This window comes from Varroa jacobsoni, unplaced genomic scaffold, assembly GCF_002532875.2.
Source record: "Varroa jacobsoni isolate VJ856 unplaced genomic scaffold, vjacob_1.0 scaffold_321, whole genome shotgun sequence".
Taxonomy (NCBI): domain Eukaryota; kingdom Metazoa; phylum Arthropoda; class Arachnida; order Mesostigmata; family Varroidae; genus Varroa; species Varroa jacobsoni.
Window position 1 is genome coordinate 1 of NW_019213223.1, and position 15,432 is coordinate 15,432.

General features: G+C 43.5%; 1 protein-coding gene across 1 annotated transcript; it reads left to right on the top strand.

The window, feature by feature from the left end:
* Positions 1 to 9: 9 nt before the first annotated feature.
* LOC111259333 (uncharacterized) lies at positions 10 to 13,437 on the top strand. The gene is made up of 8 exons (XM_022831278.2): positions 10 to 2,882; positions 3,736 to 5,330; positions 5,607 to 6,324; positions 6,448 to 7,434; positions 7,590 to 8,123; positions 8,279 to 9,697; positions 10,376 to 11,269; positions 11,393 to 13,437. The coding sequence occupies exons 1-8, from the start codon at positions 182 to 184 to the stop codon at positions 12,190 to 12,192; spliced, it is 9,648 nt and encodes a 3,215-aa protein (XP_022687013.1). The 5' UTR covers positions 10 to 181; the 3' UTR covers positions 12,193 to 13,437.
* Positions 13,438 to 15,432: the final 1,995 nt, after the last annotated feature.

Genomic DNA, 15,432 nt, shown 5'->3' on the forward strand with positions numbered 1-15,432 from the left:
GCTCGACAGTAAGACCAAGGCAACTATCGCCGTTGAAGAAGTAATTGGAGAAATTACGCCAGTTGAGCATACGTATAGGATTACAGAACCAGATGAGCAGGAGGAGGTTCAGATATCCGTTACCGTTAAGAAGGATAAAAAGAAAACTCCAATTACTGTGGAATCTGAAGGTGCGCCCGAGATGACTATAACCGAAAAGATCGACCAGCCTGTTCAGATTCTCGAGGAAATCGTTCATTCCGAAGAAATTACTCCAGAAACGGTAATAGTTGCTACCAAAAGTGCGGTCAAGAAAGAAAGTCGCCATATTACGCTCGAATCTCAAACTGTTGAGCTCGATCTTGCCCAAGAAACCCATCAGGAGTTTGCTGTTCTGTCAGAAGAAATGGCTGAAATGTACACATCGCAAGAGGTAACAGTGAGTCGCAAAATAAAGAGCACCAAAGTTCAGCCGGAGGAGCCCCACGCAGAGACCCAAACTGACATCCTGTTAAAGCCAAAGCCTAAACCAAAAGAACAGATGCCTACGGACAAAAAAGGAGATGAACAGAAAGAAGAAACCGCTATGATCGTGTCAGTCAAAAAGGAACCAGAAGAAGAAAAGCCGATTGAAATCGAATCAGTCATCAGTGACTTTACCATTGCTCAAGAAGTTAAGCGCGAAGTTACCACCGAAACGATCACCACATCTGACGAGAGACCTGCTGAGTTTACAATATTAACAAAAACTAAACCGAAGAAAGAATTAACACCTAAACAAGAGGAGCTAACAGGTCAAATAACACTAAAACCGAAAGCAAAAGAGATATCGCTGCCTAAAGAAGACGACACAGAAATCAAGGAACCTCAATTAACCGTAGAAATACTAGATAGGAAAAAGTCTGACCAGGAAGTTCTGCCGGTTAAAGTAGAATCAGTTGAAGCCGAGTTCCATGTTACCCAGTTTAAGGTGCAGCAAATCGAAGAAACCTCGGGTGTATACCGCGAAACGACCATCGAAGTCGCAAGTGAAGGTGAGGATCGCCCACACGATTTCCGTGAATATAGTACACAAAAACTGCATGAGATTGAAGTTACGCAAGAGGAATTTTCGACAACCAAACCGCTAGAGGACGAAACAGAGGAGGCGAAAATAACGTTCAAGAAAAAGAAGTCCATTCCAAAGATTCCCGAAGGAGATAAAGCAACGAAAGATGATCGAAAAGAAGATACCACCGCTCAAATTTTGGCGAAGAAAAAGCCAAAGGATAAGCATCCCATCGAATTGGATTCTCAGTCTGTTGAGGTTACAGTAATTCAAGAGAAGCCGAAGACTACTGAGATCGTATCAATCGATAAGCTCAAAAGAGAGCTAGAAGATGATAAAGCAGTTGAAAGTATTAGCCTCAAGCCCAAAAAGAAGGATTCGCTTAAACCTAGTGAGGACATCCGATCTGAAGAAGCGCCATCGGTTGACGTTGCTATTCAGAGGAAGAAAGATGAGACTCGACCTATTGCTGTAGACTCAGAAGGAACGTCCCTAGAAATAACGCAAAAGATTGAAAAGACGCTTACAGTAGAATCGTGGGAAACTGCACAGAGCGTAGAAGAAGCACCGTGCACTTACAAGGAATTCTCAGTTGAGAGTGTCTATGAAGTGCCAGGCAAACCTTCGGAGCTAGCAACGGTAATCTCAATTGAGAAACCGGGAGAAATTGAACAGAGACCTCAAAAAGCCGTGTTGACTATTAAAAAAGAAACTACTCCAAAGGAAAAAGACGTAGAAATCAAGAAGACTACTGATGGCGTAAGTATCCGCAAGAAGAGCGAGGATGAACCGATTGTAGAAAGCGAAGCCCTTTCGACTGATATCACTGTCACTCAGGATACACCTCAGTCTGTAGTGGTCGGTAAGGAGGTGCTTAAGAAGGAGATGCCGACGGATAAGGTTGAGGAACAAACTACCAAGATAAAACTACGCCCTAAGAAAAGGCCCTCCATTTCGGCTGACGTTCCTACGAAGGAAGAGGAGGAGAGTGTTGAGTTTGTCATTCGAAAACCAAGTATCAAGCCTGAGGTCCAGAAAGGAATAGAGGCAACTTTAACACAGACTCAAGAGATAAAAACTCTCGATGTCGAGGCCTCGAAGGAGATCGCTATCAGAGAAGAAGTACCAACTGTGGATGAAGAAAAACCCTTAGAAGCCACTCTGAAGCTACAGAAAAAGAAATCAATTTTGGAAGAAACGCCAAAGGTAAGTGAAGACAAGCCACAAGAGGCTGAACTAACCGCCCAAAAAGTTAAGTTAAAAATGAAGCCAAAGCAAGCTAAAGATGTTCAGGAAGAGTTTACGGCACTTATTAAAAAGGAGGAGAAAGATGTTGAAGCCGAGCTCATGTTGCAGCAGGAAGAGTTCACCTCGGAAGCTATTGACATTGAAGCCACTCTAGAGTCGGTTCCTGAGCCTGCTCCTACCGAATATGAGGATACTAGTGAACTAATAGTCCGAAAGCCTGATGAAAAACCTAAGCCACGTGAGCCGAAAATAATTCATAAAGCTCCTGAGAAGGAAGTTGTACCTAAAGTCCGAAGGCAGCCTGACGTCATTCGTGAAGAAGACTCATACGAAAGTGAGGGTGACGAGCATGGTAGCGAGCCGGAGGAAGCCGGTGAAGACTTTGTGATAGATGAAACTTGCACGGTACCGATTCGCAAGTCTGGAAGAAAGAAGAAGGCCCCCGAAGAAGCACCAGAAGAGGCAACTGAGCTTGTCATAGACGACTCCAAACTCGGCTCCGATGCTGATGTTGTCAGCTTGCAGCTAAGCGTTCAGAAACCCGGCGTTGAGGAGGTACAGGCGCTTGAAGTAGTTATGAAGAAGCCCGCCGACAAAAAGGTTGAAGGTAAATATAATCAATTAGTTGCAGCATGTGCACAGCGTTTTGTACATGGCGCCGTTTTGGGCAAACAGGAAGGCCTGTCTGCCTAATATCACCGCTTCAGTCGCTTCCTCCCCATGTTGTCCTCTACGTGTTGTTAGTATCTTTGAAAATTGTTCACACTCAGGCACGAAACTATACAGGAGGGTCAGTCACCAGCAACGGACTCCCGTAGCCTCTAGCAACGGGTCTCCCAGTCAGACTAGACAATCTATTTGTGAATGCCTGAGCGTGAATAAACTTGTCATCTTAAATACACTTGTATCGCATATGTGTCCAGTGTCTATAATTGTATCGCCAATGCATGTCACACAATGTTGTGTTTACTGTACATTTACACTGTGTCGTCTATTATGCGCCCATCTGTGTAACATGTATATAAATATATATATATGTATATATAAGATGTATATAAGTATATATATACATATATACATCTTTTACCTGTATTGTGTTGTCGTTGCTTACATATACGATGTCCTTGTATAAGCGCACTAACCGTCGGTTACCTACTTACCCGATTTGTCCCAGTCGGGATCCTCAGAAGGGCAATGATGATGGTATATCTCGTATTATCACAAAGCCCATTTTTTTTAGATTTTTTATTATATGCAAAAAAGTATTTTTCGTGTATGCTGGAAAGTTTCAGCTACTTATAAAACATTAAGAAAGGTGGAACGGTTTTTGTTGGATTTCGATGGGACCTTTGGACTGTGAGGAAACAGTGTGAATAGCATTAAAGCATAATGCCAAGCAGATGTCGAGTACATTCTACATTATGTCGGATAGATTCTAAATACAAGTTTTATGTATTCAGAACAAACGGAGGCCACTATCCAAAAGCGAAGGCCCACGCTGAAGGTCCAAAAGGAAGAGGAAGCTAAGGAACCTGTAACTGTGAAGCTTGAGCAAAAGGAGAGTCAGCCATCAGTGGAAGAGACTTTTGATGAAGCGGTCGTACAAATACCAACTGAGGCTCAGCCGGAGGAAAAAACCGACAAAGCAGCTGAAGAAATTACCATTGAGCAACCGACCGTAATGGAATTGGAGCCACAAACGGTGACGATTAGAAGGAAATCAATAGTGTCTGAAAAAGATAAAAAACCAGAAAAGGAACAGGAGGCCGCATTTAAAGTCAAAGCTAAGCCAAAGGAAAAACCTGAAGAGATAGAAACGGCTGAAGCAGTAACGGTAATATTTAAAAAGGAAGTTAAACCAGCAGAAGAGGTTTCTAGCGAAGAAATTATCTTGAAACCTGAGAAGAAACCAAAGATTGTAGAGGAAGTTGCAGCTGAAGAAATCACAATTAAGAAGGCCACCGTTATCGAAGAAGAGCCCCAGAAAGTTACGTTGAAGAGGCGAAAGTCCTCTGCCAAGCCACTGCCCGAAGAACCTGAAAAAGAAATTGAAGCCGTTTTTAAAATAAAACAAAAACCAGACGAGAAGGTAAAAGTTCCAAAAAAAGTAACCGACGAAGTCAGTGTCACTTTGCAAAAGAAGCCAGAGGTCAAGCCTACCGATGAAACTATTGAAGAAAAGGTGATCATTAGACCTGAGGAAAAGAAGGAAATTGTTGAAGAGGCAGATAAAATTACAATAAAGAAGCCCGTTGTTGTTGAAGAAGAGCCACAGAAGGTAACTTTGAAGAGACGCATATCGTCTGCCAAACCGCAACCGGTAGAAGAGATTAGCTTGCGCAAACCTAGCGTCAAGGAAGAGCCAGAAGAGACAGAAACGACTATTTCATTACCACATAAACCTGTCCCCACGACAGAGGAGGCCGTCAGCGAGGATATTACATTCGAAGTCAAACAAGAAAAACCCGAACCAGTGGTCACAGAGGACACTGCCGCAGAAATGACCATTAAGGAGCATGTCCTTCAAATTAACGACGAAGTTGTTATCCGAGAAGTTGAAGGCGAAGTCACTATAAAGCAACTTGTGGTTGAAGAGAAGGCGGCTGAGGAAAGGGTCATCTTAAAGAAAAAACGAAGGTCAGTGACTTTTGCTGAGATGGAAGAGAAGCCGCAAGACTCGGAGGCCGTATTTAAACTTCCGACGAAACCAATTGAAAAAATGCCGGAAGAGGAAACTGAAAAAGTACAGATTCAGCTCAAACCTAAAGAAGAAAGGCCGAAGCCTGTAGAAGAGGTGGCTGAAGACATCACAATTCAAAAACCTGTTGAAAAGGCTCCTGAACTGAAAGAAGAGGTCGAAAGCGTGCAACTAACAATTAAAAAGAAGGTTCTACACGAAGAAGAAGAGGAAAAGGTATCAATCAAGAAGAAGAGGAAACCTTCGATTACCGTCGAAAGAGAAACGGGTACTAAAGCTTCCTTTGAACTTCTCACAAAGACGGAGGATCACAAAGTGCCCGAAGATACTGAGGGCAGTTTCGAGATCACTGTGCCGGTAAGTTTAACTTAAAATCCCAGAGCGAACGGTGAAAGCTGGATACTTTAAACATACTTTCGTTATATGTTTACTCTTAAAAGCTAATATTCTATGAGTTAATAAGCCCTTAGTTTTTTTTTCTAATAAGGTTAAACCTTAAAATTCGTTAGTTTTCATGTTTTCACACAATGACAGCTTATGTAGGAGTATATACGTTTTTAATAATGGAACTGTCATAAAAAGGACAAGGTTTCCAACTTAATAATGATAATTTGACGTTTGTTATCTTTACAGTCGAAGAAGCCAATCAAACCCGAAGATGTCCCTGCGGAGCCAGCGAGCGCTGATGTAACCATTGAACGAAAGCCTGAGAAGAAGCCTGTGGTAGAAGAGGCAGCTGATCAAATCACTATCAAGAAAAAGGTCGCGGTTGAAGAAGAGGAACAAAAAGTGTCGCTCAAAAGGAAGAAATCCGTTACAGGTGATATAAAGGCTGAATTCAAGATTGAAAAGAAATTTGAAGAAGAACCGCAGCCCGAGGACACAAAGACGTCAGTGGATGTTATAGTCAAATCTACAGTAGATTCCGTAGATGCCTCATTCCAGGTTGTGGAGACAAGCCAGCACGAAGCCATCGAAATGACTTTCGAAGTCACCCAGGTGGAAGATAAGCGTCCTCGGCATTTGGAAGAGGCATCAGACGTAACTAAGGTCATAATCAAGGATATCAAAGAAGCGACAACAGAAGAGGAATCAGAAAAGGTCACTGAACAGTTCCTATTCATTGCGACAACCACGTATATCTCAGAATCTACCGATGAGCTCACAATTGTTGAAGGCGAAAAAGTTCGCGTTATTGAGAAGACTTCGCAAGATCACTGGCTAGTCAAAAAGGTTCTCACGAAGGAGTCGGGCCTTGTTCCACCGGACATACTCAAAGAAGCCGAAGAATACACGCAATATCTGAAAGAGGTACTTGGGGAGAAAATTCTACGTCTTCCAACATTTGGACGTAAGTAATTGAGTTCGATAAGATAAACGTGCCACAAATATAAAAATATTTGGCAGAAGTGTGCATTTTTATAAACGAATAATTATTTCTATTGAGATAATAAGTTGCTTAATCCACTTTTAGGCGTTCGTCCCGGTGATGAGCCAACTGCCCCACGCTTCGTACGTCCTCTACAACCAATTGCAGTGGTTGATGGACAACCAGTTCATATGGTCGCCCAGGTGAGCGGCAATCCTCGTCCCACGATCACGTGGTTTAAACAGACGCAAATTCTCAAGAGTACAGAAGAGTTCACCATATTCTACGATGAAGAAAATGTGACAACTTTGTACATACGGGAATCGTTTCCGGAGGACTCAGGCACCTATACGGTAGTAGCTAAAAATATTGCTGGCTTTGCCTCATGCTCGGCCGAACTGACCGTCGAGGAACCATTCTCTGATCATGGAACGGATTCGGCACCGACATCACGCTTTACGTTGTCGCGTACACCGTCTCTGGTGTCTATGTACGATGCGATTCCGCCCGTCTTCGGACGGCTTCCAGAGAATCGTGTCGTTGAGGAAGGCGATGAACTTACAATTGTCTGTGTACTGTCTGCTGCACCTGAGCCTCACGTGACGCTGTGTCGCAATGGCCAACCGGTGCGGCCGGATCACCGGATCACACAAGAAATGACGCAAAATAATGACATGTTTTGTGTTACTATTAGGTTTAAACAAACTGTCGTTGATGACAGCGACAGCTACGACCTAGTTGCGCAGAACTCCGAGGGAGCCGCCCACGCCAAGTTCACTTTGACCATTACCGAAAAACCGAAAGATGTTGACGAGCAACCCAATTTCACTCAGACATTCCCTGATCAGGTCATTTCAGAAGGAGACACACTGCGTCTTGTCGTTAAAATAACCGGAAAACCAAAACCGATAGTTACCTGGTACTGTGACAAAACCATTATTAAGGAGACACGCACCACCAAAATCACTGAAGAGAATGGAGTCTTCATCCTCGAAACCAATAAAACTACATCGAAACAGAGTGGCGTCTATAAGGTCGTGGCTAAGAACAAACACGGCGAAACATCGACGTCGGCCAAAATAACTATTCAAAGTAAGTTGTTCCGTTCTTCTCACATACGTAATATGTTAATATATAAAAAATGTGTTTGCGTGAGTCAGTAATCTTCTAATACCAGGAGGGTATCAGGTGGGTTAAAAAGCGCAAGTGTGATTAAGGTAAAATTTTTCCCATTTTTCCCCTTTTAGAACGCGAAGTGAAATTCGTTGAGAAGATCTCAGACGTTGAGGTGAAAGAAGACACAGTGGCAATGTTCGTCTGCCGAATCAGCCATGAAGATGCCGAAGTAACGTGGCATAAGGACGGAGAGAAGATTGTAGAATCTGAAAAGTACACGTTCATTCGGGAGAGTACCTATCGCAAGCTGGTCATCAACGACACAAACATACGCGACGACGGCGAATACACGGTCGTTCTTGGGGAGCACGAATGTTCCGCGGATCTTGTCGTTACAGAGTTACCGCCGCGTATCGTGTCCAAGATGGCCAACATGACCGTGGCTAGAGGCGAAGAAGCGTGGTTCCAAGTAGAACTTACCAAAGGTGACGCTTGGGTGCGTTGGTATAAAAGCGGTAAAGAGATCAGGTTTACTGAAGACGTATCAGTCATTATTGATGGCAAACGACAGCGCCTCGTCATTAAGAAAGCTGAATACGAAGATGCTGGAATCTATGCTTGCGCTGTTGGAGATCAGACTTGCAAAGCGCGGCTCAAGGTTGAACGTAAGTGTATACGATGTGCACAGATATTCCCGTTTACTGAGAAAGTCCACGCCAATCAGCTATAGAATACACACTTGTATAGGAAGAAACCGTCCTGATACATTTTTACTACATAGTTTTTCAAATCTAATTTCCTGGCGTAATATTGCTTTCAGCGCCATCTGTCGAATTCCTTGCGCGCCTTCCCGAGACGACGTTTGTTCACGAGGACACCGACGCTGAGTTCACCGTTTCGTTGTCATCGCCTGATGTTGACGTTATATGGATGCGAAATGGCGTACCGATTCCCGAGGACGAAAGATTCCGTTTCATCCGTGAAGTGCGTGAAGGCGAACATGTTCGAAAGCTTGTCGTAGCTCACGTGGACCGTGATGACATTGCTGAGTATACTTGTGTAGCTGGCAATGTACGTACAACAACCAAATTACAGGTGGAAGATACTGAGACTGAATTTACCCTTAAACTCCGTGACCTTGTCGTGCGCGAAAGCGACACAGTCTCTCTACTTGTCGAGGTGAATCGCGAGACGATGGAAGTGCACTGGAAAAAAGATGGCGAAGAAGTCGAGCCGTCGGATAAGATGATCATTACCACTGAGGGCAAAAATCGCAAGCTAATTATTAAAGATGCCGCGGCTTCAGACCAAGGCGTGTACTCATGTGTCATAAAAGATAAGAAGTGCTCGTCAACCGTGAAGGTTGAATGTCCACCGAAAGTTCGCACAGAACAACGCGTATTTACAGCTCGGCGAGGTGATCAACTCGAGCTAGTTGTTCCCTATACTGCCATTCCTGAACCCGATATCCTTTGGACCCAAAATGGCAAACTGCTTATTAGCTCATCAACTGTCAAAATCCAGAACGACACCCAGACGACTACGCTCATCTTCCCTAAGATGGACCCAGCTCAAGTTGGCACATACCACTTGCGTCTAAAGAATAAATGGGGCGAATGCAGTCAAGACTTTGTGGTAGTGATGCTGGACCGACCCGAACCGCCTCGCGAGCTGAAAACTTCGGAAGTAGGTTCCGATTCAGTGACACTTAGTTGGAAGCCCCCTGATCACGACGGAGGCGCACCGATCACGAACTATCAGGTTGAGTACCACGACCGCAACACCTCCAAATGGATCGTGTACAAAACACGCAAACCCATTACTGAGACGTTCGTTCGTGTGCAAAGCCTCAACGAGGCACACGATTACACATTCCGTGTCAGCGCTGAAAACGACGTTGGTCGAAGCGAGCCGTCCCAAAATAGCGAATACGTCGAAACGCGAGACCGTACCGGCGATGCCCCTGCCATCTTAGAGCACCTACCCGACGAAACTCACGCTCGACGTAATGAAGTTGCTGTGTTAGTGTGCCGAATCGGAGGCCAACCCCAACCCGAAATTGTTTGGTTGAAAGACGGCGCCGACTTGAAATTGTCACGCCGCATGAAAGTCTGTTTTGATGACCATGTGGCTTTGCTGACCATTACCGATATCACGGAAGACGATGCAGGCCTATACTCCTGTCATGCTACCAACCAGTTTGGGAAGGCTTCGACCGTCGGGTCCCTTGCCATCAAAGGTAGGCATTCCGTATTTTCCAGAATCAAACTGTTTCTCTAAATATGAGGTTTGTGTACGAAATGGAGTAGACAGATCGACATAGTTTTATTTCTAAACGTTTGCAACACTAAACATAATATATTCAAATACTTCACATATTTTAAAACTACTGAAAGACCCGCACATAATATCCACTTTTTTTCTGGAAGAATCGGCAGTCAAGTTAAAGTACGCTTAAAGCTGAAGGAAGATGAAAGATTTGAACGAACAGAAAGAAATCTTCTTTGGGTTGTTTGGGGTCTGTGTGCGCAATGTTACTTAATTGGTCCGCTTGACGCTGATCGCGCTGACATTTACCTCTGAAACCGCCCTCCGCCCAAAATATATTGGTGGCATTATCATATAAAAGAAAATTAAAAAATCTTTATTAATATATAAGTCATTAAGTGAATATCTTTAACTCGTTAGAGAGCCTCCAGTCGGAATTCCACTTCCCAGTCATGAAGTCCTGCTAGGTGCCTTAGAGTACATAGTCAGACTTCATTCTTAATATTAGAATGCAGTGACAACCGTGACTCGGTTTATGTCATGGCGATCCGCATTGTGCCATGAAAAGGTTTTTTGTAATCTTAGCACAAATTCGACTGCACATATATATATGTATGAACAAGTATTATTTGACGTGTCGTCATTGCAGAGCTCCCGTATGCTGAATTTGACAATAAGATGAAGTCTGTCCGCATTCAAAAGACGAAAGAATACCTACTTACAGTCAAGACCTTCGGCTATCCTCCTCCGGAAATCACCTGGCAGAAAAATGGCTTCCTACTGAAGGCAAGCCAAAAGGTTCTAATCTCGACTACCGAAAAGTCCTCTACGCTCATTGTGAAGAATGTAGACGCCGATGACAGTGCCGTGTACATGCTAAAACTGAAGAACGCAGCTGGTGAGGCATTGTATAACTTCAGACTGCGTGTCCTGGACCGACCTGGTCCGCCGGAACCCCCTATCACATTCCCCGACGTCAGTCGTAATCAAGTGACCCTCTGCTGGAATCCTCCAAGCGACAACGGTGGATCAGATATTACTAAGTATGTGATAGAACGCTGTGAAGTATCATCGCAGATCTTCGTCGAAGTCGCGCAAAGTGTTGCGACGGCATATCGTTACGTCGATAAAAACGTCACTGAGAACTGTGAGTACCTCTACCGCGTGAGCGCTGTTAACGAAAATGGCATTTCGGAGCCCGCTATATCAGAACCCATTATAGCTCGTGCCTCGTACGGTAAGCCGTCGGCACCTCAGAAACCGATTACAGTGCGTGACGTTAAAGACACTTCGTTCTCTCTCGGATGGTGTCCACCGGAAACTGATGGCGGATCGCCCATCATCGAGTATACTATCGAAAAAAGGGAAGCCTCGAAGAAAGCATGGCAATCCGTCGGCAATTCGGCCGCCGGTTGTCACAATATCCTTGTCTCCTCTTTGAAAAAAGGAACAGCGTATCACTTCCGCATCACCTGTCGCAACGAACTCGGCTCAAGCCCTGCGCTTAGTACCGACGAACCAATTATCGCCGGTCATATGATTAGTAAGTACCGATATTGGCTTGTCCAAACATATCTCGTTAGTTCCATTATCGTGAGGTTTATTACCATAGTATAACATCTCTATACCTAGTTTTTGTTAATTCATTCCTTATTCGGTTTTCTAGAGCCCCCGAGCGTACCCGAAGGACCGCTTGAAACAAGTAACATTACCAATAAAACCGTCACTCTCTCATGGCGCCCGCCTAAAGATAACGGCGGAGCCGAACTGACGGCTTACGTCATCTGGAAGAAAGAGCAATCCGCTACTTCTTGGACCCGAGTCATGACGATTGACGCAAATCGCACAACGTGTCTTGTTCAGCACCTTAGTGATAGGTTTACATATACGTTCCGTGTATGTGCTGAAAACATTGCTGGCCCGTCAGACTATCTCGATTCAATGCACATCGTGAAACTGAAGGCTGCTGCCGATCGGCCGACTCCGCCAACGGCGCCACTTGAGTACTGCATCACTGGGCCCACCTCAATGGATATTGAGTGGGGCCGTCCTGAATCTGACGGCGGTTCCCCGCTTACGGGCTACGTGATAGCTATTAAGGATATTCGACGGCGAATGTGGATGGAAGTGGCCCAGGTCGATGGCGAAACACATCGGCTGCATATAAAAGAGCTTCAAGAGGGTCGCGACTACCGAATTCGTGTGTTTGCGCGGAACGAGATTGGACTCAGCGAGCCGCTTGAGATGGACGAGGCTGTTCGAATTACTCGACCAGAAGGATTCACGGGCGAAACAGCCCACGACGACCGTACGCCCTCTGCCAGTTTCACGAGCGAAACAAGCAGTTCGTGGATTCGCGATCATAATATCGAACCGCTGCTGCGCTCGTATACCAAACATAAACTAAAGCGGCAATATGAGTACTTCTTCAAGTTATCTCACTACTCTGAGGACCTTTTCAAATAATAGCTAATTAGCGACTTTAGATATCAATTTTCGGTGATATTAGCTGATACGACGACTATTAATAAACGGTCAACAAAATAAGTGAATGCAATAACACTGTCGGAACGGAAACCAGCAGGGCTTAGTACAACGTTTTAGTCGAGACTCAAACTCCCGACCTTTCGGACTCCCTAAGCCGCGTGTCGCCTGGACCGCTTTTCCTGCCACCACAATCTGCTCCTAACATAATTGACTCAAGCCATGATCAAACCGACAGCCACCTTCGTCCACTTTTGTCTAACTAAACGAACGTCGATCATCAAAGGCGAAGCCATCTAGCCAAGAAATTATACGCACTTAAATTTCTACACTTTTGAAGCTGCTTTGGACTAAAATCGGGTTACAACAATTGGCGTCCTAAACGAAGTTGTATATATCTATCTACGTGCCTAGATACGTTGTGAAATAATGACAGCCGTTATAATGACAGTCTGATGTCGTGCCATACCCGTTTTACTGACTGAGACTTCAGACTGATAAGCCTTGCAAGGGCAAATCTCAGGTTAACCGTTGTGCCACCCTCCTTTACCATCACTTAACTGTAATATATGAAATAAACTGTACAGAAGCAGTCCTCTCGGACATCGTGACGAGTTTTGCAGCCGAAAATCTAAAATAGGCTTTGTTGAAATTCTACAGAATTCACTCACACGCAATCTCAAAACGAATGTCAACGTAATAGCTACCGACCGATAGGGTAAACCACACAGGACGTCTGCCGAAGCTTCATATCGGGCTACCATCTACATGCCCAATTAAATTTCCGTTTGAGACACACTTAAATCCAATAATAGGTTATTCATTTATCCAAAAGGTGCAGATTTCAATCGTCTTCTTCTCGATGTCTTGGCACTTTTCCCTTCATTGAAAAAGTGTCTCAAGTGGAACGATGACTCCGGCGAAAAATGCCGCCAGCTAAAGCAATGATACCCGTTCAAAGTATGTGTTAAGCAGGAGAAACATTAGGTAGGTATAATTGTATCAACAAAACAATACGAAGCGTTCATGATAGTAAACAAAATGTTGTATTATTAAATAAAAAAACAATGTAATTGAATACTTTGTTTGGACAAATCCCGCTTCTACAGGCAATCCTCAACGTCATTTGGCGTGCCTCAGAGGTGGGCTTTCTTTAAACAAATGCTTCCAAGGTTCAACCTCAATAATATTGGCTATAATAAATAATACGACTGTGTTTATAACTAACCCATCAGTGTTTTAAACCCATCTTTACTTATACGAACGTGTTTCGTGTCCTGGTCTGACAAACTGACATACAGTACAGTTGGCCATTTTACATCGATGCTAGCCAAGACATATATACTTTACATCTTGTATTTGCAGTAAACACTGCTTCAAGCCACGGCGACCACGATGATACCTCCTGTATCCAACAATTAGGAGGCAGTGAATTTTGACCCTGCATCGTAAACATTTCCTGAAGCCATTTAATGCAGTTTTAATTAGAAATTAGTTGTCATAGCTACCCGCCAGAAATCTAGTTAGTTGGGGTCTTGATGCGGCTGAAGACGTCGACGCTCGTAATGAGGGCTCACCAATATCGATTTACCCCCACGGTGCCAGCTCCTTCTCCCTAAAGTCTTCGTCACTTTCTAGTCAATCACTAGTTTTACATTTGGAATATTTTTTAAGCAGAATTAATTTGCGAGTTTTAAGTAACGGCAACACGTAGCTAACTTTCTTCAGCAGTCTCTTTAGGCTGATTTATTCTCATTTGTATGACCTCTGACAGTGGAGTCAATTTTTACATAAAGAAGTCAAGGCGAACATGATCTTGTAACTATCTAGCTCACATTTAGATTTAGGACATCTGGACAGTACTATATACAGTCAGTCTGTGTCCTCGGCTCGTCTCATAGGACAGAGCTGCCTTTACTGCAGAAATTGAAAGAAAGAAGGAAGAACCGACTCGCTGATTATTATAAGCAAATGATTAATGTTTACAACCAGTGAACTTTCAAGGGGGTGCGGCATCGTAGAGGAAATCGCGACTCACTGTTAAGCTCAATTTATCAGACCGTATGGGTAGAAGCAACAGTTAAATTAAACATGTACGAAAATCGTTATAAAATGCAGGATCTCTATAAAAAGAGACCGTAGTGATAGGAACACGTAGGGTTATTGTACGTTTACTTTCTAATACATTTAAGATATTATACATCATAGAAAAAAAAAAAGCAAACAATGCACTAAGTCACAAATATCAGTTGATCCAAGTTTACGTAGAACAATTTGTACGATCAAAATGAATCAGTGCACGATATTTAGATATGTATTTTGAGACCGTCAAGCCTATTTTTTTTTACAAACACAGAAAACTTGATAGTTGTTGCCCTATGGTCGCTTAGATTGCATCTCGTGAAATATATTGATTCCACCTTTTCAAAGCCTTATTCAGCCGTAATAAGATATATTGCACCGAGCCGCATCCTGGATAGTACCTTTTCGACGCGAAGCTTCCGTTTACAACTCTTTTTGCTGAAAAAAATCGCTCCAAGTAGTGACAGGCATAAGATCCAGATTCTCCTCTTTGTTAAGTCTCGTTCTTGCCAGCCTTAGGGGTTTGTCTTGACGAGTACGTGACGGGATTCAAGCCCTATAAGAGGCTGAATGCCAGTGCACATGAGTTAAGTCAAATAGATCGGGATCAAATTTGTTGCGATATTTGTTGCTAGTGGCCGTTATAGGTTACATCACCTAGAGTGAAACAGTCAGAATTGCAACCTTCAAAATCATAGGCTGAGCCTAGCATAAGTTCAGACTGCAGCGCACGTAACTCGTTACTGCGGCAGATCTTGAATTCTTACTAATTTCTTACCAATTATGCGTCAAACGTCTTTTTTAGTAACATTTTTTGTCTCCTGCAGTTCAAATGTTCCATTGGAGGAATAAACCGCAGTCGCGATATGCGTGCATCAGCCATTATATTATTACTATTACCAAAAATGCTATAATACATTATATTACATACTATCTATCTATCTATTTTGCTTGCCGAGCATACATGTAATCGTTGACTGAGTACTTAAATAATTAACAGAACTAAGCATTTTCGTGGCAAAACATTGGAAGAGACATAAGTTTTCAAGTGTACCGGCATGCACTATTGCAGGATACGATATAATAGCTGTTTTCGAATGTAGATTTTACATTACAAATATGGCAGTACGGTGTGACAAC